We start from the raw sequence: 24,393 nt of genomic DNA, 5'->3' as shown, positions 1-24,393 counted from the left end.
TACGATGAAGTGAAGATGACTTGGGAGTCAGTCATGCAGCCATATCCAAGGGGGGACAGGCAACTTCGACAAGCAAATGGTAGAGCCAAGACCCAGCCAAGGCGTCATTGGAGAAAGTGGTCCAGCCACCAGCCAGCAACAGAGCACAGGAGAGCCTGTGGGCAGGGGTGTTCCAGAGCCCTCACAGGATCATGGCTCCTGGAAAGGGATGTTTAAGGAGAATTTGCTTAGCAGGAAGCTCAAAGTCCATTTCTTAAGAAAATTTGATTGGGGTCTAAGGACTATAACTCAGGGTAGAGCACCACCTACCTAAATTCCTGAGGTCCTAAATTCAATTCCCAGTACCACAAAGTTGAGATTAGGATCTTACTGAGAAGATAAGCTTTTATCTTATGTGTAAGAACATTTACATTTTTATTCAGAATGATGCACTATTTAAAGAAAATGAAGCCACTGTTCATGTTTTTAATTCTATTCTTATAAAATTGCATAGGACCTTTTTAAAAATAAGAAGCTTGATTAATTTTCTTCTTTTATCTTGAATGCTATTCTGATCATTCAATTTCAGAACAACTATTACATCACCTTGCCTTATGACTACCATAAGAGAAGACATTTTTGAGGTATCTAAGGATACCTGAAAATTAGGTGACAATATAAAGACAATATGCAAGTACTTTTTCCTTTACAGTGCTGAGGGTTGAACTCAGGACTCAAACATAGGCAAGTGTTCTGCCTGAGCTACATCCCCTTTAACGTATATTTTGAGACAGGCTTTCACTCAGCTGTCCAAGCTGGTCTTGAACTTGTAATCTTCCTGCCATAGCTTGTAGCTGTGATTACTGACTTGTGCCACCAGACCTGGCCAATATGTGAACTTTACAAAAATATTTTTGAGAATTTTATACATGAGCATTGTCTTTGCATTATTTCTGCCTCTCCCAGTCCCCTTCTAGCTCCTCCAGTGTTCTTCCACTCCTGAATTTCTTGTTCTCACTTTTTTTTTTGTTTTGGTTTTTTGTTGTTGTTTTGTTTTTTGTCTTTTTTGAGACAGGGTCTCCTGGTAGCCCCAGCTGTCCTGGAACTCACTATGTAGACCAGGCTGGCCTTGAACTCACAAAGATCCGCCTGCCTCTGCCTCCCAAGTGCTGGGATTAAAAGCCTGTGCCACTACGCCCAGCTCTTGTTTTCACATTTGATTATTGGTGCTCATGTTTACTTATGTATACAACCTTTTTTATTTGCACATATTAATTATACATAATAATGGGTTCCATTATGATATTTTCATATGTGCACATACTGTATTCCAGTCATATTCACCTCTTTTCCCTTGTATTAACCCCCTCTTTCTCCTGCTGATTTCCTTCCTCTTCCCAAAGGGGAGCTACCCTGTCTGTTTTCATGCCTTCTTTTTTGTTTTGGGGGAGTTGGTAACCCAAAGAGTTTCTTTCATTGGGGATGCTTATAGGAGCATGGATGAGGGTCTGTTTACAGGAACATGGGTACCTTACCAGTTGCTACTTTACTGAAGAAAATGTCATCCTCTCCACCATCAACCATTAACTGCATATAAGTCCTCAGGGATAAATGGGGCTCCACCAGCCCCCCTGCACCCCTACTCCATGACAGAGTGTTGATGGGCCCAAATAAGTGCAGATAGTGTAATATCCAAGTATCTTTTCTAAAACTACATTTTATTATTTTGTGTGTGCGTGTGTGTGTGTGTGTACATGTATGTGCCCTGGCACATATGTTGAGATGAGTGGGAGCCAGTTCTCTCCTTCCTCCATGTGGATCTCAGAGATAGAACTTAGGTAGTCAGGCTTGGTCACAATTGCCTTTACCCAGTGAGCTATTCTTGTCAGCCAAATATTTAAGTATCTTATTAGTATTTTATTTATTTCAAATCGATGCCTCTTAAGAAAACAACACCAGAGTTAAGGTGTGTTACTTTTCTTTATTAACTGCTCTTTTTGCAGTGGACCTTTGGCTGACACCTTTGAGCTACATGCCTCACTTCTTTATCTGTAGCAAACCGCTGATAATAAAGGCAAGATCCCTTCCACATGCAACATGGATATCTTCCAAGACTCTGGTTTTATGAACATTAAAATTAAAATCATAGGGGCTGGTGAGATGGCTCAGTGTTAAGAACACTGGTTGTTCTCACGGAAGACCTGGGTTTGAATCCCAGCACCCACATGGCAGCTAACAACTGTCCGTAACTCTAGTTCCAGGGAATCTGACAGCCTCTTCTGTCCTCTGTGGGCATTACATGACATGGGTGCACCTACCTACATGCAGGCAATACACACATACACATAAAATAAAAATAATAAATTTTAAAAATTTTAATTAAAATTATATTTGTATTTTTACATGCTGTAGGTGTACTCCTCAAAGTATAACTTAAATAGCATTCATAAAATTTAATTTTATTTTATGAGTTTTTCTTACAGTGCCCTCAGAGGCCAGAAGAGGGCATTGGATCCCTTGGAACTGGAGTTGTTAGCTACCATGTGGGTGCTGGGAACCATTCCCTGGTCCTCTGCAAGAGCAGTCAGTGCTCTTAACCTCTGAGCCATCTCTCCAGCCCCAGCTTTTTTTTCCAAATAGAAGGCAAGAATGGAGTGATAGATAAAAGTTCACTTTCTGGTGTATTTAACATACATCCAACCCCACTGAACTTCCTTGACAAGCTCCATGAGAAGAGCTTCTGAATTACCTCTGTGACAGCAGTTACCATCTTGCTATCATAATGACTCATAGCAACCCAGCCCTGAGGCATTTTCTTCAGATGAGTCAGTACTGGGTTCTGTTGAACATTTCCTCTGGTCACATCAACCCTCATTTTTCCATGTGAGTCTTTAACTTCCTCAGACCAGTTGTGTGTGTGTGTGTGTGTGTGTGTGTGTGTGTGTGCATGCACACGTGTGTATGTGCTTCCACCAGCCTACCCATTTGGATGGAATAGAAAAGATTATTCATGAGTACAGCATTGCTTGAAGAGGCTGTTCGGAGTGTGGTCCATTCTTGTAGAGCATCCCAGATGCTGAGGGAATAGGGATGTAGACCATGTCCAGAGACCTGGATGTACTTACAGAAGTATCTGCCAAGTTTTCCAGATCAGATCTGAGTCTAAATTTATGTCTGAGGAACTGTTGGCCATTTTTTTTTTTTTTGGTCTTTTTGAGACAGGGTCTCCCTGTAGCCCCAGCTGTCCTGGAACTCACTATGTAGACCAGGCTGGCCTTGAACTCAAAGAGATCCACCTGCCTCTGCCTCCTGAGTGCTGGGATTAAAGGCGTGCGCCACCATGCCTGGCTGTGTTGGCCTTTTTAAGGAGAAAAGGTTCTCTTCCTCTGGTCCCATTGCCTGTTCATGTAGCCACCGTGCTGTCTCCTTGACCACCCTATGCTTGCACTCCATGGAACTTTCTCTCTGGGATTTGCATGCACACAGACTGTGAGCTGGCCTGTTGTATCTACAGGTTTATAGTTAACCAAGGAAGCCATCATGTCTATGACCCTAAAATGGTTGAACTTGAGGGGCTCGTTAGTGAGAGGAGCAGATGAAATGGGGTCTTCCTTTAAACCTCTCTATCCCCTGTGTTCTTTTCAGTCTCAAACTTTCCCCTCAGGCATCTTATGCCTTGGACACTTTCTCATTCCTTTATCAAAAATCTGGTCATACAGTGGGCCTTAATACCCAGGACAGAGTATATGGGTTCCAGTTGGAGGGCTATGGGAGGGTGCTGGTGAGGATGGGGCTATAAAGATGATTCAGATTGAGATATTCTGTATGAAATACAACAAAATTTAATTTAAAAAAATCTGATCATGTCAGACACAAAAACAGCATTACTTGCCAGCTGTTTCTATCAAATGGTGGTGGTTGCCAGAGGCCAGGCACTATTCTACACATATCAGCCTACTTCCTTCTTAAAAGTAACCTGTGAGGGCTATACTTTTATATTCATTGTGCCTATTTTATAGATGAGGAAATGGAGTCATTGATAGGCTATATAATTTGCCCCAGACCACAAAACAGGTACAAGGCAGAGGTGGGATTTGAATCTGGACAACCTTAGCTCAGATCCATAAATCTAACTATAGGTTGAACATCTCCAATCCAAAAGTCCAAACTCATGAGTCAACAAGACACTCAAAATGTGCTGAATTTTAGATTTTTGGAATGGGGATGTTTAAATGGTAAAGTCTATGCAGATTTTCCAAAATATAAAAAGTTTCCAAGTCTGAAACACTTCTAGTTCTAAGCATTTTAAATAGGAGAAACCCCACCTGCATTACACTGGCCTGCATTCCAGGCTTCCAAAGCTTAAATCTGTTCCTCTCAAGGAGAGTGAGAGTGCAGTTAATGGGTAGAATTAAAGTTCATAGCACAGCAGAAGGCAGCTATAGTTTTCATTATGAAAGTGAAAATGACTGGTAATTGCTTCTGTGTTTCCCTGGGGTATGTTGAAGCTACATAAAGGTCTGGGAGAATTTTATCCCTTAATAAGGGCAGAACACATACATAAATGACACATTATCATAAAAGATATTGCCCATTTTACAGATGATGTCACCAAGGCCAGGAGCACTCATCTGACATTCCAAGGACATCCAGTTCATTATGAACATAGCTGATATCTGACCCTGAGCCTTTGGGTCCTTCTGCCATGCTATACCTCCCATGTTAAGTCAATAAAGGTTATGTTGAGTGGTGGACTAGCAAACTAAGGTATCAGCTTTGACAGCAAGTCAGTCTATCACAAAATTTGGATTTCTGGAAAAATCTTTCCAAAATGTTTCTTTAAAAGTTCTATAGCAAAATCAAGTAAGGATATCAAAATTTCTTCTGCTGCTGACTTTGAGTAGAGTTGGAGTCTAGGATTGGAGAGTCATTGATCTGCCTTCTCACCGTGTCCTCTGTGTATCACCCGCCAAAGCTCACATTCACATCTTCATTCAAGGATTTCCAAGTCATCACAGATCTTTTAATTTTAAGAATGGAATGTCTTTTTTCATTTATTTATTTTTTTTGTTGTTACTCTTTTTGAGACAAGGTCTCCTTGTAGCCACAGCAGGCCTAGAAGTCACTATGTAGACCAGGCTGGCCTTGAATTCACAGAGATCAACCTGCCTCTGCCTCCTGAGTTCTGGGCGTTTAAAAATTAATTTTTGTTTGAGACGGGGTCTGCTCTGCATCCCAAGCTGTCCTGGATGTCACTATGTAGCCCAGGCTGGCTTCAAGCTCATGGCTTTCCTCTGCATCAGCCTCCTGAGGACTGAGATTACAGGCATGCACCCCTATGCCTGGCTTTGAATTTAAATTGTTTTTAAAACTTATGATTTGTTCTAAAATTTGGGCAAGAAAAAAAGACGTTTACGTGTCACTAACTTTACTCATTTGTTTGTTCATTCAGAAAAGAAAAGGTTGATTATAGTGTGCCAGATATCATTCTGGACTCTGAGGCAGAGCAATGACCAGGGAAGTTCTCTGAACACCTATAACGAGCTTTCCAGTTGAGGAGACAAATAAGTTTCAAATAGTGAAACATTTTGACCACCAACTAAAGCAGGGCAAGGGGTGGAGGGTGATGGGAAAAGGATCTGGTACTCTTCTAAACTGATGAAGGGAAAGGGGTGATCAAAAAAGGCCTTTCTGAGGAGGTTTTAACTAAGTCTGAAGGATGTGAGGAGTCATCCTTAAAAATCAGTTAAAATCATAGGTTGTAGCAGTGTTGCACAAATTTAAGTATTGGACATAGCATATTAAATCTACCTACTCTAAGACTTAGAAAAACATTTCAAATTATCCTTGAAATAAAGATTTCTGTAAGTAGATTAAGGATCATGTTTCTGTATAAAGGAGGGGAAGTATTAAAATAGTTTGTCAACACACAGAGCCACACTCTGTGTAGACTCCTGTTATTTCAGATGTCCCTCCCTCCTCATCACGTCTCCAGTCCAAACTGTGGGTAGCAGTTTGTTGGTAGATGAATAAAACTTGAGTCCCCTTTGTGCTTTGGGGGCTTCCAGTGATGTCACTGTTCTTGCTGCATCAGTGTGACGTGGGAACAGAAAACTGGCAGCGTGTGAACACTGAGCTCCCGGTGAAGTCTCCTCGCTTCGCTCTGTTCGACTTGGCCGAGGGGAAATCTTATCGCTTCCGTGTACGCTGTTCAAATTCAGCTGGAGTTGGTGAACCCTCAGAGGCAACAGAAGCGACCATGGTCGGGGACAAACTTGGTAAGTGTAGGGTCAAGTTGGACAACTGCAAATTTATGTGGTGTTTAGAGAATGTTCGAAAGCAAGAATCAAATACCATGTGCGCATGCACACGCGCACACACACACACACACACACACACACACACACTTTGATCAAAAATGACAATGGTAAGATCCTTCTGTCATACATTTAATTAATAGCATTGTAGTTAGTCTGTTTATTAAACAAAAATTTTCCGGGTGTGGTGGCGCACGCCTTTAATCCCAGCACTGGGGAGGCAGAGGCATGCAGATCTCTGTGAATTCAAGGCCAGCCTGGTCTACATAGTGAGTTCCAGGACAGCTGGGGCAACAGGGAGACCCTGTCTCAAAAAGACCAAAAATAAAATTAAATTAAATTAAAAATAAAAAAAATTTATTGTTTTGCTTATGAAAGGTAAACTTCACAGATTTCAACAGCTAATGTATTTTTTCAATGCCCACATATATTTGGTGTATCATTTTGTTTCCCAAATAACATTTGTTCTTTAGCAAAATACATTATAAAACAAAACCACTGTATGTTTACACAATCGTGTGTTTATGCATATGTCATGAGAATAAAGTTTCGAAGCCACCTTGGGTTTCGTCACCATTTTCTTCTTTACTCAGATATCCCCAAGCCCCCTGGCAAAATCATTCCGAGCAGAAACACAGATACCTCAGTGGTGGTTTCCTGGGAGGAATCCAGAGATGCCAAAGAGCTGGTTGGGTACTACATCGAAGCCAGTGTTGTTGGCTCTGGCACGTGGGAGCCTTGCAACAACAACCCTGTGAAGGGCTCACGGTAATCGAGCGTGTGTGTGTGCAGGCATACATATATGGGTATGTGTGTGTGCACATGTGCATGTGTGCGTGTGCATGTGTGTGTGAGTGAGTAGTGTGGGACTGTGTGTTCCAGAATCACTGTGGGCCATATATAGCACACATATCTAATGGAGAGAGATTAAAACACACATGGGGGGCTGAAGAGATGACTCAACAGTTAAAGAGTGTGTACTGCTCTTGCAGAGGACCTGAGTTCATTCCCAGCACCCACACTGGCTCACAACCACCTGTAACTCCAGCTCCAGGGGATCCAGTGCCCTCTTCTGGCCTCTGAGGGCACTTCCATACACATGCACATTCCTACACACAGAAACATACATATACATATAATATAAAAGGAATAAAATATTTTAAAACAGACACACATGCACATGCATGCATGCATATGCTTACTTTCCTTTAAATAGCTGAATGAAATTAAAGCTGGACATGTTTAATGTAATATATATTTAAATATTTTATTTATTATTTTTATTTTATGTGTATGCCTGTATTGCCTGCATGTAGGTAAATGTACCCGTGTCATGCAATGCCCACAGAGGACAGAAGAGGCTGTCGGATCTGTCAGATCCCCTAAACTGGAGTTACAGACAGCTGTTAGCTGGGATTCGAACCTGGGTCTTCTGCAAGAACAGCCAGTGTTCTTAACCACTGAGCCATCTCTCCAACCCCTGTAATACATTTTTTTTTAAAGAATTGCTTCTGATGTTAAACACTTAGAAACATATAACTCCATCTACAAGTTCATTTTATAGCTCTTTTCTGATTCTTTCCCTTTTTACTATTTTTTTCCATTCTTACCACTCTAGTATTTAATATGCAAAAGGATATTAGAGTCCAAGGACCTAACAGACTCTACCAAACATGACTACCCTGGCATTTTCAATGAATAGAGAACAGAGTATCAACACTTTATAAATTCTGAACATCATCAACATGATTAAACTCAGGACTAAGCAGACAGAAATACCATCAAAGCAAAGACATTCCCAGCGCTCTGCCACCACTGGTGTCTGTTGTCAGTATGGGGAGGGTCTCAGCCAGTTTTGCAAACTGGTGAATTCTACACCCAAATCCAAAGCCTCCTTTAATTTAGGACCAGTGTGAGAAGGGATTCTAGAAACTGTCCAACAAGCTGGTTGAGCAGCTTCTGACCTGGGCCCTTTCTGAAGGCCAAAGACTCCTACCAGATGAGATAGTTCTTCAGAGCATGAGCAGCTGGAGACCAGCAGATTAAAGGGAGAAGGAAATATGTTTTGTTTTCATTTTTTAAATATTTATTATTTTTATTTCATGTGTATGAGTGTATTGCCTGCATGTATGTGATGGCACCTGTGTCGTGCAATGCCACAGAGGTCAGAAGAGGGCTTCAGATTCCCCTGGAACTGGAGTTAAGGACGGTTTGTAGCTGCCATGTGGGTGCTGGGAGTCAAACCTGGGTCAACTGCAAGAGCAGTCAGTGCTCTTAACCGCTGAGCCATCTCTCTAGAAGGGAATATGTTTTAAGATTCATTTCTTTCAATGAAATGGCCATGTGTGGCATTTTTACTCTGCGTCCACCACCATTTCCCTGGGGCCATTAAAAGCATGTGAGCTCAACAGAGTCTTTCCGCAGACAGCTGGAACTGGTGAAGGTCAGATGCTGCTGTTTATTTAGCTTCATATCCACAATAGCTAGTTCAGTGTCTTGAACTCTGAAGTGCTCAATATTCTCCACCCGAGCTGACCCTAAGATATGACTTCCTTTATTAAATATTTGAGTAAGCAAGTAGAAATAGAGTCATTTGCAAACCTGTTATTTATTTGGGTTATAGTCTTTAGAATTGATTTAAATATTGCAGCGATCCATGAAATAACTGTTTATAGCTCTAGTAGCTATTAAGGAGTGTTGTTGTTTTATGTGTGAAACTATCTTGGATTCTTATTGTTAAGTCCTTGTATCTAAATGGTAGAATCCATGTTTTGCTTTATTTTCAGATTCCAATACAATTTCTCAAGCAGTCATCTCTTCCCTAGCATGCAAGGAGACAGTGATTAGATGTCCCAGATAAGAATCTTTCAGTGCCTCCATTTTAAGAATACAGCTGAAATAGCCACTTATGATATAATTCGTGCCACCTATTATTTATTAAGTGCCTCATCATGCCAGACCAACCAGTGGTACTTTACATATTATGCACATCATCTTTATGTGAAAATTATTATGTGACATGATTATTATCCCCAGTATGCTGATGAGCATTCGGGGAGAAACAAGGACTCCTCATTTTTTCTTTTTTCTTTTTGGTCTTTTTGAGACAGGGTCTCCCTGTAGCCCCAGCTGTCCTGGAACTCACTATGTAGACCAGGCTGGCCTTGAACTCACAGAGACCCACCTGTCTCTGCCTCCCAAGTGCTGGGACTTAAAGGCATGTGCCACCACACCTGGCTAGGACTCCTCATTTTTTGACAGCGGGATTTTTTTAAATCGCCATAATTGCCTTCTTGTCTAAAGTGTGGCATCACTGAAGCTCTCTGCTGTGAAAAATGAGTCCTTTTCATAAAGCCAGACTGTTCAGCTCATTCAGGTAAGTCACCAACCGTCCTCCCTAATCTTCCACCTAGAAAATTCTCTGAGAACTTTCTTTCCGTTTTAGATTTACTTGTCATGGATTGGTGACTGGGCAGAGTTACATTTTCCGGGTCAGAGCAGTGAATGCAGCTGGACTTAGTGACTATTCCCAGGATTCAGAAGCTATTGAAGTCAAAGCTGCTATTGGTAAGCTCCTTACACGTAGTTTGGTCAAGGAAAAATGAATTTTTCTGTTTCCATCCTCACCATTAGAAAGCTTCTACTATCACTCCATTATTCCATCCTTAAATGATCATTTTCTCTGACTTCAGGTGACATCTACCCTTCCGTAGCTGTCATTTTACAGATCTTCATCACTTACCCAGAGTCTGAACGTCTGTAGCCTTTGCATCTTCACACTTTCAGTTTCCTCAGACATTCCCCATTGTGTGAAAGTCCATGCTAACTTCATGCTCCCCCTGGGACCTCTGGAGGGTCATCCTGATTCCATGAAGTGGTATATCACCCTTTGCATCTTCACACTTTCAGTTTCCTCAGACATTCCCCATTGTGTGAAACTCCATGCTAACTTCATGCTCCCCCTGGGACCTCTGGAGGGTCATCCTGATTCCATGAAGTGGTATATCATCCATAACTCAGACCATTTGTACCTAAAGCCATCTCGTCTGCAACAGAGCCTGGCTTCTTCCCCCTAACAGCACAGTAGTATGAGTCTTATAAATGCCTCTAAAATTCATGCAAGGCACATGTGGTTCCTTAATCACATACATCATCTTTGCTTGCAACTAACCAACAGAATAAAACCAGTAATAAGGTAATTATATGTGTGCATGTGTTGTACCTCCCAATCTTAATAAAGGGGGAAGGAACCCAGGTAATTCAAAACAACAAAAATGAAATCTATAATGTGCTAACATATTAAAAGAAAAATTGGACCAGACGTGGTGGGGCACGGCTTTAATTCCCAGCACTCAGGAGGCAGGCAGATCTCTGTGAGATCATGGCCAGCCTGGTCTCCATAGCAAGTCCAGACCAATTGGGGCTAGGGGAGGCCATCTCAAAAAGAAAAAGAAGAAGAAGAAAACGAAAAAGAAAAGAAAGATTGGGCTGAGTAGCTCAGTGATAGAGCACATACTTAGAATGTGTAAAAACCCAGGTTCAATCACCAATACTGGTGAAAAACAGATTAGCCAAGTATAATGGTACATACCTGTAACCCCAACACCTGGGGAACCTGAGGCAGGAGGATCGTGAGTTCAAGGTCAGACTGGGTTGCATAGCAAAGCCCTGTCTCAAAATCCAAAGCAAAAACAAAACAAAAAAAAAGATCATTTAATGTCAATTGTCTTCAGTTAACATTTGTAGGACTTTTCAACATTCTTTATAAATATGGACAGTAGTAGACCTGTTCCTTTGAGGTTGGGAGGTACAGATCCTTACCATTAGACTAATAGTTGTGATTCTGTTAACAAATTAAGATCTTCAATACTGTGTCTCCTGTACTTTTTGGTCCTTTTTCTAGTCTGTTGAATATTAGAGAATATATCTCTCAAAAATTGTCTGAGATTTGTTTTTTTCCTGTATGAACTAAAAACCCTTTGGGTTCTGCAAATAGAAATGGTTTCTGTTCTGTCTGAGGTTATTTCTGTTCTCGTTTCTTCTTTTTCCAAAATATGGAGAAGTTGAAATGTTCCTTGATGCAAATTATGTGAAATGTATGCTGTCCTTATTCTTGTAAACAAAGTGATTTCTGTTGAAGCAAGATCGGTTTTGCTCTGCTTGCAGTCCTAATGTTTCTGTTTGTTCTGTCACCCAAGAGCAACACAACAGGGTCTGGCTCACCGCAACTGTAGGGGAAGAGTGTGGAGATGTGCGGCCTCCACTGAGTGATACGCCTGGTGGACTAACAGACTCCAGGGGGGGTGTGCATGGAGCCCCCCCACCAACCTCTCAGAAAGATGCTTTGCTCAGTAACAAATCTAACAAACCTTCACCACCCAGTAGCCCCCACAGCTGGGGCCAGTCAGAAGTGAGTAAAGTAAGTGAATCAGTTCAGGAGGTGCTCACCCCACCGCCGCTCACCCCACCACAACAGAAGGCAGTTCCCAAGGAGCAAAGTAAATCTGAGCCCCCGAAAAAGAAGAAGGACCCAGTAGGTGAGAACTGAGAAGTCCAGCTATCTATCCGTTTCCATCAGTGTCCTCATCTCTCACTGTCCGCATCATCTGCTCATCTGTTTCATCCTCACTGTTGTATTCTGAAGTCTGTGTTTCTACTAGACCTTCAAACTGCTTTCTCTAGATAAAAATCATCACCTGAGTCTGACTTTTATGCATAATTTCTTACCTCTAGCAATGAAAAACTATTTATAGGACCTTTTTTGGGGGGTGGGGAGGGGAGGTGTCAGGAAGATACTCCATGCCCTAGAGGGTAGAAAGGACTTCATAATCAGCTAGTGTTCAGCTCTGAAATGTCCATACTCAGAACATGTAGAGGAAGAATATTTCACCAAGAAGAGACATTGTACCAGGGTCGTATTATTCATTTACACTGGTCATCCTTGCGTTTTTAAGTACTCAAGTACATTTTATTCACATTGCTCTCTCTCAGTTGCTATGAAAAGTGTAGTGTGGTATTATAGTTATATAAACCATATCCCAAGATACATAATCCTCCTCCCAGAAGTGACTCATGTAAAATGATTTGTTAAAAAGATAAGAGAGGGGCTAGAGAGACGGCTCAGTACCCGCTGCTCTTGCAGAGGACCCAGGTTTGATTCCCAGCACCCACATGGTGGCTAACAACCATCTATAACTTCAGTTCCAGAGGAATCCAACCCAACACCCTCTTCTGACTCTGCAGGTATTGCATGACACAGATGCACTTACACATATGCAGGCAATACACTCATACACATAAAAATAAAAAACAATAAATAAAATATTTTAAAAGATAAGAGAGAGCTGATTAGGTGGTCCAGGAGAAAATGTTTTTCTTATCAAATAAAAATGCAAAAAATTTTCAGTGCCTCTTGCCCAGCCCTCTCTCTACTCCACCGTAACTCTTGTACCTCCCCTACATTTTTGTTTTGAATGCTTGTTTGCCCCGTTATCTCAAGATAAAGCGGGATGGTCACTTGAGAGTCCATCTTCAAAGTGTTTTTTGTAAATATAAAGAATCAAGTTGGTGAATAGGGGAGAGAGAACAAATTTTTATTTTAAAAGTCCTTGTTCTGAGAGTTGTTTTGAATAGGAATGAGATAATTTCTATAATTCCTATGATCTAAACAAAAATTTGGGAACTTTTTGTTGTATTGCATCTCTAGATAGATTTTTTCCTTCACTGTAACTTTAAAGTTTCTTAGTTGAAAACTAAATTGGTGAAAAGGAAACCAGCAAAGCCACATATATAAGGAGTTTTGAAATATCCTCAGAATGTTTTTCTAGCGAGGCACTAATGAATGCAGTGATACTTATATAGTACTTTGTGTTACACAAACAACATTCCAACATCAGCTTAAAAATAATGCAATAAATGTGTTATTCACCAAGAGAAAGTCATATGGCAGATTGTGCCTTGTGTTATAAAGTAATTTTTAAAGATACCATTTTACTGAGCTCCAAAATACATTGTTTTTCCTGAGTGGAGACAGAACCTGTGTAATTATAAAGCCTCACCAGGGTATGTGTACCTGACTGGTGATATGGCAACCGTTTGGAACTGTGTGGAAATGTAAACAAGCAAATTGAGGTCAAAACAGATATGTACGCATCCCATTATCCTGAGGGAACAAATAAAAACAAAACTACACAAAGAAATGAAAATACATACCTTGGGGGCTGGACAGATGGCGCTGTAGTTAAGAGCACTGGCTGCTCTTCTAGATTCGATTACCAGCACCCACGTGGTATAACTCCAGTTTAAGGGAATCCAACACCCTCTCTGGCCTCCCCAGGCATTACATGCATATGGTATGCTTACATGCAGGCAAAACATTTATACACATAAAATAAAAATAAATAAATCAAAGAATTTAATAAAGAAAACATACCTTGGGTAAAATATTTCTACTATGGGGTAAAGAATCATTTTTTGAGATGGCTATTAAAATCTTTAATAATTTCAGAAAGTATTTTCTCCCATATGTCTGTTTTTTTCATACACCAAGGAAGAGGCCAAGTGTATGATCAAGCTCTCATTTTATGCCACAACGTCTAATGACCTCACCCATGGTACCAGCTTAGCAAGGCTAGTGTACACAGAATCAGAAACACACTTCTTTCTTACTCATGGCTATTTATATTGCAACAGCGGCGCCATCTCCACCCTATGACATTACTTGTCTTGAAAGTTTTCGGGACTCCATGGTTCTTGGATGGAAGCAACCAGATGAAACCGGAGGGGCAGAAATCACTGGCTATTATATAAACTATCGTGAAGTAGTTGGTGGGGTGCCAGGAAAGTGGAGAGAAGCCAACATCAAGGCTGTCAGTGATGCAGCATACAAGGTAAGCACGTGACTCCGAGGTGTGATACGTCCTATGAATGAGGAAATGCTTGCATTTACACACCCAGCCCTTTAAAGGATTTGTGTCATTTTGCCAGTGTCCATTGTCTATAGGCATGACTTTGTGAAAAATATCCTTGGTTGATAAAAGTAGACTGGCTACCCAAACAGGACTTATATTTTCTGGTTCATACACATAAGCATGATTTTTTTTTTTAGAATATTTATCATAAAATTTATAATTATTATGCAAAATAACATTTTCATTAAAAACTGTAACTAGTATGTCACTACCTTCAGGAGATCTGATAACTCTGAACTTTTTTACTTTCACTGTTGTAACCATGATGGATAAAGGGACATGGGCTTCCTGGCCTAACCTGGCCCTCCACATGTGGCGTGTTCCCTGTACTGGAGGCTCTCATGGCCAGGAGAACATATGTTTTCATATACAGGGGCCTCTGCTGCTCGGTCTGTCTCGGACCTGAGGGGTCTTGCTGTCAGTCTAGCTGTTGATCTTCTTTAGATCATCATTTGCTAAGTCCAAGTTGCCTTCTCCCAGTATTCACAGTCGCCCACACAGTAAGGGTCCAGATCAAGGCCAGGCCAAGGAATGGCCCACCCTCAAATCAATGTCACACTTCAACATTTGAAATTTGTGAAATGTCACACACAACCTAAGAATGCATAACACAAAGTTGAATTGTTTTCTCTTGTTTTTATTTTTTGACAGTGTTTTTCATTATGTGACCCCAGGTTGACCTCAAGCTTGTAATTCTGCTTACTCTCCAAAGTGCTTGTATTACAGGCACTCACTGCCACACCCAGCAGCAAAGTTGTAGCTCTAAGAGTCTCCCATGTCGATATGCAGAGCTGTAACTCAGTTTTTATTGCATGTGGTATTCTGCCTCATGACTGTATCATAGTACACTCTCCATTCCCTTTTTGATCACTTTGTGGGCAATTTCACGTTTTTTTTAGCTACATTAAACAATATAGCTATGAACACATCTGCTGGTTGTATATGCACCAGTTTCTCTAGGTTACTGCCATGTAGACTTATTGAATCGAGGGTCTGTTTATCTTCTACTTTGCTACACAGTTCTAGATTGTTTCCTGAAGTGTGTAGACTGCCATTGCTCTGTATCCTTGCCAACACCTGGCTATTCACAGATTCTCGGTTTTGATCGTTGGGGTGTCAAATGAGTTCGAATATTGTGCTAGTTGCCTGTCTGTTGCTGTGGTAATACACTCTGACCAAAAACAACTTGGAGAGGAAAGGATTTATTGAATCTTAAACTTCCAAGTGACAGTCCATCATTGAGGGAGGTCAAGGCAGGAGCTCGAGGCAGGAACTGAAGTGCAGATCATAAAGGAATGTTGCTTACTGGCTTTCTTCCCCTGGCTTGCTCAGCGATGGCACCATCCACAGTGAGCTGGACCCTTCTACATCAACTAACCATTGAGAAAATGCCTCACAGACCTATCCACAGGTCAGTCAGCTGATGGAAATTCTTCAATTGAACTTCCCTCTTCCCAAGTGTCTCAGTTTGTGTTAAGCTGACAAAAACCAACCAGCACAACGATCTTTTCCTGTGTATAGGCTGCATTTTCATATCCTCTTCTTCAGCATGCCCGTTCAAGGTGCTGTCCATTTTCTCTTGGCTTTCTTATTGACTTACAGTCCTTTAGGGTTGTAAATATAATTCCTTTGTAGCTCTGTGACTTGCGAGTATCTCCTTTTCCCTCCTAGACTTGTTAGTCTTCTCTTTGACATGATCACATTAATTTTCATGTTCATGTTTATTGTAATTATACTTAAAACATTTGTTTTCCATCAGTGATTTTTGTGCCTATTGGAGAAAAGGTCTTCTTTATTCCCAGATCACAGATATACAATACTTGATTATATTCTAAAGGTCTTATGGTTTGTCCACTTACATTTCAGTCATTAATTCACCTATGAAGCTTGTAAATGCTGTGAGGTAAGGGTGAAAATTAATTTCCCTAATGGAGATGCATTTGTTCCAGAGTCATCCAATGACGTGACTCCTTTCCCCACGATTCCCTATATTTGTGTCTGTCTTTGTGCTATCTATTCTGTTCCACTAGTCAGTTTGTCCACCTCTGGACCAATATCCCACAAGATCAATTATTATAGCTTTATAACAAAGTTGACCAATTTCTCCCAGTTCATTGTTTTTCCAGGGCCATTCTTAGCCCTTTCCACTTTAATATAAATTAAGGAATAAAGTTCTACTAAGTTCTCCTAAAAAACAAAGACAAAGCACAACAAGGAAAAATAATAAATTAAAAGTTATTAGAATTCTGATTCAGAGTATATTGAGTCTATCAGTAAGTTGAGGAAAAATTGACATTTTTAAAATGTTGTCTTCTAACCCATCAACACTAATATTTTCCTCCACTTATTTTTCTGTGGGGGCATGCTTGTGGAGGTCAGCAGACAGTCTGTGGAAACCAGTTCTTTCCTTCCATCATGTGGGTTCTTCTGCTCAAACTCAAGTCTTCAGTCTGGGTAACAACCGCCCTCACCTGCCAGCCAGCTTGCCAGCCACGTTGCCATTTATTTTGATCTTTAAAGTTTCACAAGAAAAACTTGTAATTCTCTATAGAAGTCTGCACAGCATTTGTTATTATAAATACTATGTACTTTAGTGTTATAGTCTTTATATTATAGTTTCCTATTGCTGTTTTAAGAGTATAACATATATTGATTTCACATGTAGCTGTTTTAGGTTTGTTAATTTCTAAAATAATTTTATAATTTTGTAAGTTCTTTGGAAATCTCTCTATAAATAGTCATATCAAACTCAAATAAGTTTAAAGGTTATGCTTTTCTTTCTACCTCAGTCTTTAGCACAATGTTGACTAGGGCTGGTAATGTTGGTCATTCAAGACTTGATCCTTATCTTTTTGGTTTTGTTTTTGTTTGGTTATTTTGTCCTTTTTTGAGACAAACAGACTGTCGTGGAACTTGTACCAATCCTCCTGCCTCACCCTCCAGAGTTCTGGGGATATAGACACATGCCGGCACACCTGGCTATTTTTTGTTTTTACAATATTGAGGCTTGAACCCAGGGTCTCATACATGCCAGGCAAGTGCTTTACCACTGAGCTATATCACCAGCCCCTGGTCCTTATCTTAAAAACTTTCCAACATTTTATCATTCAGTCTAGGAGTTTGGTGGAGGGAGGATTTTTCCTTTGCCATGGCCTTTGGGCTACAAGCAAGTTATAGGTTCGACTACCCACCAGGGATATGATTATAAAAGGTTGTAACTTCCAGAGGTTCACCCCAAACTGTATCTAACACAAGAAGTAAATAAATAAAATGCTGAACAACTAGAAGAAAGCAACTCCACCATACACCAGAGGGTGTATTTGTGACAGAAGAAAGTAAATATAATGCTAAACAACTGCTTGTGATGTGGTCAATGTTGCAGATTAGTGACTTGAAGGAAAACATGGTGTATCAGTTCCAAGTGGCAGCCATGAACATTGCTGGGCTGGGAGCACCCTCAGCAGTAAGCGACAGCTTCAAATGTGAAGAATGGACCATTGCTGTTCCAGGTAATCTGGGAACTGGGTCTCAATATAGAGCTTAGAATTTCCTCCAACAAAATGTACAAGTAGGAATTAAGTGAAGTAATACATAGACAGTGTTAAAGAGAAATGGATCCTCTTGTTATGTTTACCTATGATAGCATTAAATAATAGATGAGAAAATGAAATTGAAAATAAATTCCTTATGCTGTGTTTTAAATATCCCAGAGCTGCCATTACTCAGCCCCAGATTGGAGTGAGGTTGACAGAAGTACACAATGTGAGTATTTCAAAGGACTTCCAATCTGCATTTGTCTCTTAGAGGCCAGTAAAGCAAGCGTGTATCCCATAGCAAGCTTTTAAAAAATTTTTAAATTGAATTTTTGTGTATTTCATACAGAACATCTCAATCTCTATCATCTTTATACCCCCTTCCCCACTGGTGCCCTCCCATAGCTCCCTTCACTGGAATCCATACATTCTGTCATTTGTGTTAAGGTCTATTGTGTCAAATTAGTGCCCCCAGACATTCTGCAGTGCAAGTTCATCTGAGGTCTAGTCAGCCTATGGTGTCGGCATGCACAAGACCCATGCAAACCCAAGTTGACAAAAAAACAGCACAGAACTGGGGAAATGGACAGCAGATCCCAATCTTAGCTGAAGAAATATTGGCAACTGATTACTGCTGGGTGAGGAAGAGCTGATCTCCCTAAAGTGAGGGACCCCAGATAGCAAGCTTTCTTCAGGAAGTGCTTCCTGCACTCCCTCACTTGCCTTTTCCCAGTGCTCCTAAGTGCTCACTGGTCAACCCCACTTCTCCCTCTGGAGATGCAGCCTACATGGCTTCTCCTCATTATCTGTACTCCTCCCTCTTCCTAGCTCTTCATTAAGGTACCTATATAAAGCAAGGTTTCCCATACCTGCCTGGGATGGAAGCCTGGCTTCTCTTTACTTGCCCCTCTCTACTGACTGCCCCTGTCTCCCCCGCATCCCTCGCAAACAAACTGGAACCTGGTTGGAAAATAGTCCACTTTTCAAGTTGTCATGGGTGTGGTTGGGTAATTAAGAAAAAAAAAGTAGACAGAAAAAGTGACCTGTGCTTAAACCTGTGCTGTAAAACCAATCAAATGTAAAAATTTGAATGTCAACAAACTTACTAAGCTATTGAAGTTCCAACTAGTAATATCAGAGTATGTGGTAGATGACTGAATTTTGCTTCTGATGGTACTGACTTCAGAGATCCAAATATATTTAAAATATTTATTTTTTATGTGTATGAGTGTATTGCTGCATGTATCTAAGTGCACCTGTGTTGCACAATGTGTGCAGAGGTCAGAAGAGGGTGTCTGATTCCCCTGGAACTGGAGTTACAGATGGTTGTTAGCTGCCATGTGGGTGCTGGGAATGAAACCCAGGTCTTCTACAAGAGGAGCCAGTGCTCTTAACTACTGAGTCATCTCTCCAGCCCCAAGATCCAAATATTTTGAGTGTCACAGGATAACTCAATTCTCCAAGACTCCTGGGTTTGAAAAGTCAACATATCTAACAACTGGCATGAAACTACCATAGATCACATAAGTACTTCAGGCTACTCTGTGTAGACAGCAGTCCTGCCCACCCAACCACCCTGTCTCCTGTGTCACCCCTTCTTCTATTTGAAACTCTGTGTCCTTGAAGAACCTCCATGCTGCCCTCACTTAGCGAACACCTGCTCTACTTCTCTGCCAAGTATGAATAAAAAGATAGCAAGAAGCTGCTGGGGTGGTGGTGCATGCCTTTAATCCCAGCAGAGGCAGGCAGATCTCCAGATCAAGGCCACCCTGGTCTACATAGTGGGTTTCAGGCCATCTGGGGCTACATAGTGAGACCTTGTGTCAAAACAAAAACAAAAACAAAAAAAACAAAAAAGATACCAAGGAAAAGAAAGAAACTGAAGAGGTTCCGAGCGCTTCAACTTCGGCAAGTCCACAGATGCCAACGCTGCTTTGTGGTACGTTCCTGAAGCCAGTGGATTTTCTTTTTGCCACCAGCACACAAGTGGATCTGCTTCCAAATTCTTGTAATTCCTGAGTAAAGCTAAATAGTCATGGCAATTATAGACTTAGCAATTATGAGCGAGCCTGTAGGAAATGCACCTGTAAAAAGTGATCTAATTGAAGGAAAATGTTGTAGGTGAGCTCTGAAACCTGCAGCCAGGCTTCTCTGATCTGTCCTTGACTTGGTGAATAGTGTCAGGCAAGCAGTGCCTTAGAACACTCTTCTAGAAGAGCAGTAAGATTGCTCTCTCTTCCTTTCATTATGAAGATAACCAAACTGAGATGTGGGTTAAATGATGCATGGAAAGCCACCTGCATCAGAATTAGAATTAGGGCTGAAAACGTGTTCTTTCTCTCCTCCAGCAGAACCTAGTTAGTCCCCCTCTGTATACAGAGGCTGCTGACTATTTGGATGACTCATTGGGTTCTAAGTATGACCGAGGTTCATGGTCACTAAAGTCCTTTGTCTAATAGAACATGCCACCTCATTTGGTATGAATATTTTAACATATTCCATAGGCGACCTTGGAAGAGAAGACTGGTGCAGACTTGAAATTGCTAAGCCGAGGCAAACAGGCAAATGCTGAGCTATTTGCTCTGAAATGCCAAAGCATAGCATGCAGTGGCACTGTTCGCAGTTCATTTCAGGACATTGAATCACTTCCGGTGATTTTGATTGGCTGGTTAGAAATCAGTTGTTATCTGAAAAAAGGAAAAAAATGTACCTCACCTGAATCTGGCAGTCACACAAAGATATCGGTGACAGCATCATAGTTTGGGCCCTCTAAAACTGCAGCAGTGTACACACAGCGTGCATCCTGGCAGCCTTTCCTCAGAGGGTTATCAACTTATTTGGCTTCTGTGGGCCGTCTGCTAATTGTACCAGTTAACACAAATTCAGGGCACCTGGGATGGGTTGCATTTATTCTAATGAAACACTTTTATAGACTGTGAACTTTTCCACCCATTTTTAAGATATAGGTTTTAAGGGAAAATTTTACCTCCAGTTGGAAGTTACTCCTTTTTCCGTTGAGTGAACTATTGCTATCTATGCCACCAAATAGAGTTGCCTTCTTTAAACTCCTGGAGATTGAGGGGCATTTTTAGACTCTTATTAAAAATAATTGGAACCCAAGCCTGCAGCTGTACTAAACTGTGTGCGTGTGGGTCTGAGGACAGCCTGAAGGAAGTTTCGATCCAGCTCAAAGAGGCATCTCGTTGTGTCCTTGACCACCTGCGTTTACTGTGTTGTTGCAGAGCAGCTGCGGAAACTTGGAATGAAATGACTACAACATACTCATTTTCAGGAGAATGCTAGGTTTCTAAAAAACGCCAGCATCGGAGTCAGCTGTGATCCTAAACTGGATGTACATTTACTCATACTGAGTTTTCTTAATGCACATTGTAATTCTGTTGCCTTCTCCCCCTCTCTCAGGACCTCCACACAGTCTGAAATACAGTGAAGTCAGGAAGAACTCCCTGGTTCTCCAGTGGAAGCCTCCAGTTCACTCTGGCCGGACTCCAGTCACTGGCTACTTTGTGGACCAGAAGGAAGCCAGTGCCAAAGATGACCAATGGAGAGGACTCAATAAGGCGGCCATTACGAACAAATACCTGAAGGTGGGAGGATGCTCAGGATGTAGAGCCTGCTTTCTCTCTAGAGAAACTCTCTTAGTTTAGAGTTGACACAATCAAAGAGCCTGTTTCATTTATTGGGTTTCTGGTAAGATTCTACCTGCAGAGGTTACGATTGGGGATTTTTTTTTTTTTTTGGTGCTTGAAACAGTTTGGTGACGTTTTATATGGATTCCTAAACCTACTTTGAAAAGCACCCACCAGCTCCCTCCTCCCTCTCCTTTCCCTCTTTGCTTCAACTCCCCCCCCCGACATTTCTTTTCCTTGCAGTCTTAAAACATATTGTCATCTCCCAAAGGTGACTTTTTCATCCCTTCTCTGTTTTTGACAGTGGCTTTTTGCTGGAGGGTGCTATTTTTACCGAGTTCATGCCAGTGCATCTGTAGCTGCGAGTTCTTTGGAGTCACACCCTGTCGCCCTTTGCTCATTCCCTCATGCCTGTGTTCACATGAACTTTCAGAACTTAAGGGAATGGGTTCACTCAACTCTTGACCTTAGCCTCACCCTCAGCATGCCAGTGACCTCTAACTAACTAAACCAGTGCCTAGCTGACACAAAGATACTGGTTGGAAACCACCAAATCTTTCACTTGTGCCCATTGGGACTCTCAAGAGGATGCTTTTCCCTTGGGCCTTGGCAGGAGTGTGGGGAGGACACCTGAAGACCCTCAATCTACAGTCTTCAGAAACTGTGAGGGCTAGAACTCCATGCTTCATTGAAGGGAGTTGGGGAAGTGGTGGGAACAGGATGGAGGTGAGGAGGAAATAGTTCCTGTTGAAATTATAGGAAAGGAAAAGAAATCCAAGAGAGGAGGTATACGTGGATTACGCATTTGAGACCAGCTGTCCTTTTTCCGGAAATAGTGCAGATGTGTTCCCGTCACACCAGTGACTAGACTGGAATGTGGCTCTCCTGCCCCTGCGGTACAGAACCCTGACTCACTGCCATCATGTGCGTGGCAGGTGCAGATATGTCAGGCCTGGTAATTGGTTTATTTTATCACAAGGAAATGTTTCTGTTCCGCTCTTGGCATTACTTTTCAAGGTTGAAACATGATCAAATTCTATGCATTTAACCTTGTGCCTAAGTTTAAGTTCATTTACAGATTGAAATTCATTTCAAAAATCCATTAGCTAAGCTGGGTGAGGTAGCATGCCTAGAATCCTAGCACCTGGGAGGTAGAACAAGAAGATCAGGAGTTCAAGGCCAGCCTCAGCTATATAGTAAGTTCCAGGAAAGCCTGGTCTCATAAAACAGAAAAATAAAAAAATTAAGAATTTATTAGCTCCAGTGAAAGCTATCGCTATATAATAATACTCTGTTATCATCAGAGTAAAACCAAATAGATTTTTAAAAATCTGTAACAATAGCCAGGTATGGTTGTGCACACCTTAAATCTCAGCTGGGGCAGGCAGATGTTTGTGAGTTTGAGGCCAGCCTGGTCTACATAGCAAGTTCCAGGCCAGCTATGGCTGCACAGTAAGATCCTGTCTCAAAACAAAATAAAACAAAACAAAAATCCCCAACAGTCTAAAAGTATATCTACTTTAAATAGTCACAAATGCTTCACTGAATTGAATACATGCATCCCACCACTGATTTAAAACACATTTTGAATATTGATCTCTATTACAGCATTAAGTGGAAAATTAGACCTGCTTTCTATAATAAATTCCTTCTTAAAATATACCCTTTAAAGTTACATGTTTTAAAAATAAGACATTTATTTGATAAAATATAAACAGTGTTTTTAGTGCTGAGAGTAATAACAGGGTAGTACAGAGCCCAAACCAAGACACAAAATAATTATGATACAGATTCTCATAAAGCATCTTGATTATTAAAAACTTGATGTCAGGCTGATGTTGGGCCAACAAGATAGCTCAGTGAGTAAAGATGCTTGCCACCAAGGCTGCCGATCTGAGTTCAATCCCTGGAACCCACATGGTAGAAGGAAAGAACTGACTCCTACAAGTTGTCCCCTGATTTCTCTATGCATACTGTGGCACACCCTCCTTACCATACACACACACACACACACACACACACACACACACACACACTAGTATCTTTTAATTGAGGCTTTAGAATATTTAAAATTATTTTTTAGTTAGCATGCAAAGTAATGGGTTTCATTATGGCATTTTTAAAAAATACTTTTGTTTTTATTTTATATGTAGGAGTGTATTGTCTGCTTATGTATAAGTGCACCCGTGTTATGCAACGCCCATGAGGTCAGAAGAGGGTATCAGATCCCCTGGAACTGGAGTTACAAAGGGATGTTAGCTGCCATGTGGGTGCTGGAAACTGAACCCAGGTCCTTTGCAAGAGCAGTCAGTGCTCTTAACAGCTGAGCCATCTTTCCAGCCCTCATTATGGCATTTATTTTTACATACGTGTATGTATGTATGTATGTATGTATGTATATATAAAATTATGCTCTGTTCTTATTCCCTCCCCCTTTGCCCCCTACTGTTGGTCTCCTTCTTCTTTCTATGAAGTCCCCTCTTCTGCTCTCATGTCACATGGATTCCATGGCTCTCTGTTCTGCTCCTTCCCCTCCCTTTAGTCTCTTCCTCTCCTTCCATAGTGCCTTTTCTATTTCCGTGTCCTATATTTGTAAAATGTAAATCTGGATTCCACATGTGAGATGAAATGTGATCTTTGTCTTTGAGTCTTGCTTATTTCATTTAACGTAATGATCTCCTATTCTAACCATTTTCCTGAAATTTTCGTAATATTTTTCTTTACAGCTGAATGAAATTCAATTATATGCACATCTCACATTTTCCTCATCCTTTCAACTGCTGTTGGATATCTGGACTGATGTTCTATATATAAAAAGATGTAGAATTTGAATACACTTTGGTTTTTCACAAATTTCTTAAATTTGAAGTTAATATGTTTAGTGAGAAATACCCATATTAAATTTATAGGGCAGGGTTTTTTTTTTTTTTTCTTTTTTATGCGTTAA

At 41.0% G+C, this 24,393-nt stretch overlaps 1 protein-coding gene across 3 annotated transcripts in view; it reads left to right on the top strand.

The window, feature by feature from the left end:
- The window catches only part of Myom1 (myomesin 1), a 163,970-nt gene that overhangs the window by 88,131 nt on the left and 51,446 nt on the right, over positions 1-24,393 (top strand). For 2 of the 3 annotated variants that reach the window (XM_008834616.1, XM_029564280.1), the window contains exons 15-21: positions 6,074-6,257; positions 6,890-7,064; positions 9,742-9,863; positions 11,495-11,833; positions 13,989-14,185; positions 17,649-17,775; positions 21,220-21,404. In XM_008834616.1, the coding sequence (XP_008832838.1) occupies positions 6,074-6,257; positions 6,890-7,064; positions 9,742-9,863; positions 11,495-11,833; positions 13,989-14,185; positions 17,649-17,775; positions 21,220-21,404 (1,329 nt within the window). The remainder of the gene's footprint in view (positions 1-6,073; positions 6,258-6,889; positions 7,065-9,741; positions 9,864-11,494; positions 11,834-13,988; positions 14,186-17,648; positions 17,776-21,219; positions 21,405-24,393) is intronic. The other variant, XM_017798566.1, reaches the window with a different exon arrangement.

This window comes from Nannospalax galili, unplaced genomic scaffold, assembly GCF_000622305.1.
Source record: "Nannospalax galili isolate Female #2095 unplaced genomic scaffold, S.galili_v1.0 scaffold155, whole genome shotgun sequence".
In the NCBI taxonomy this organism is placed as follows: Eukaryota; Metazoa; Chordata; class Mammalia; order Rodentia; family Spalacidae; genus Nannospalax; species Nannospalax galili.
Note: the sequence above shows the minus strand (reverse complement) of the source record. Positions and strands in the feature narration are given on the sequence as shown.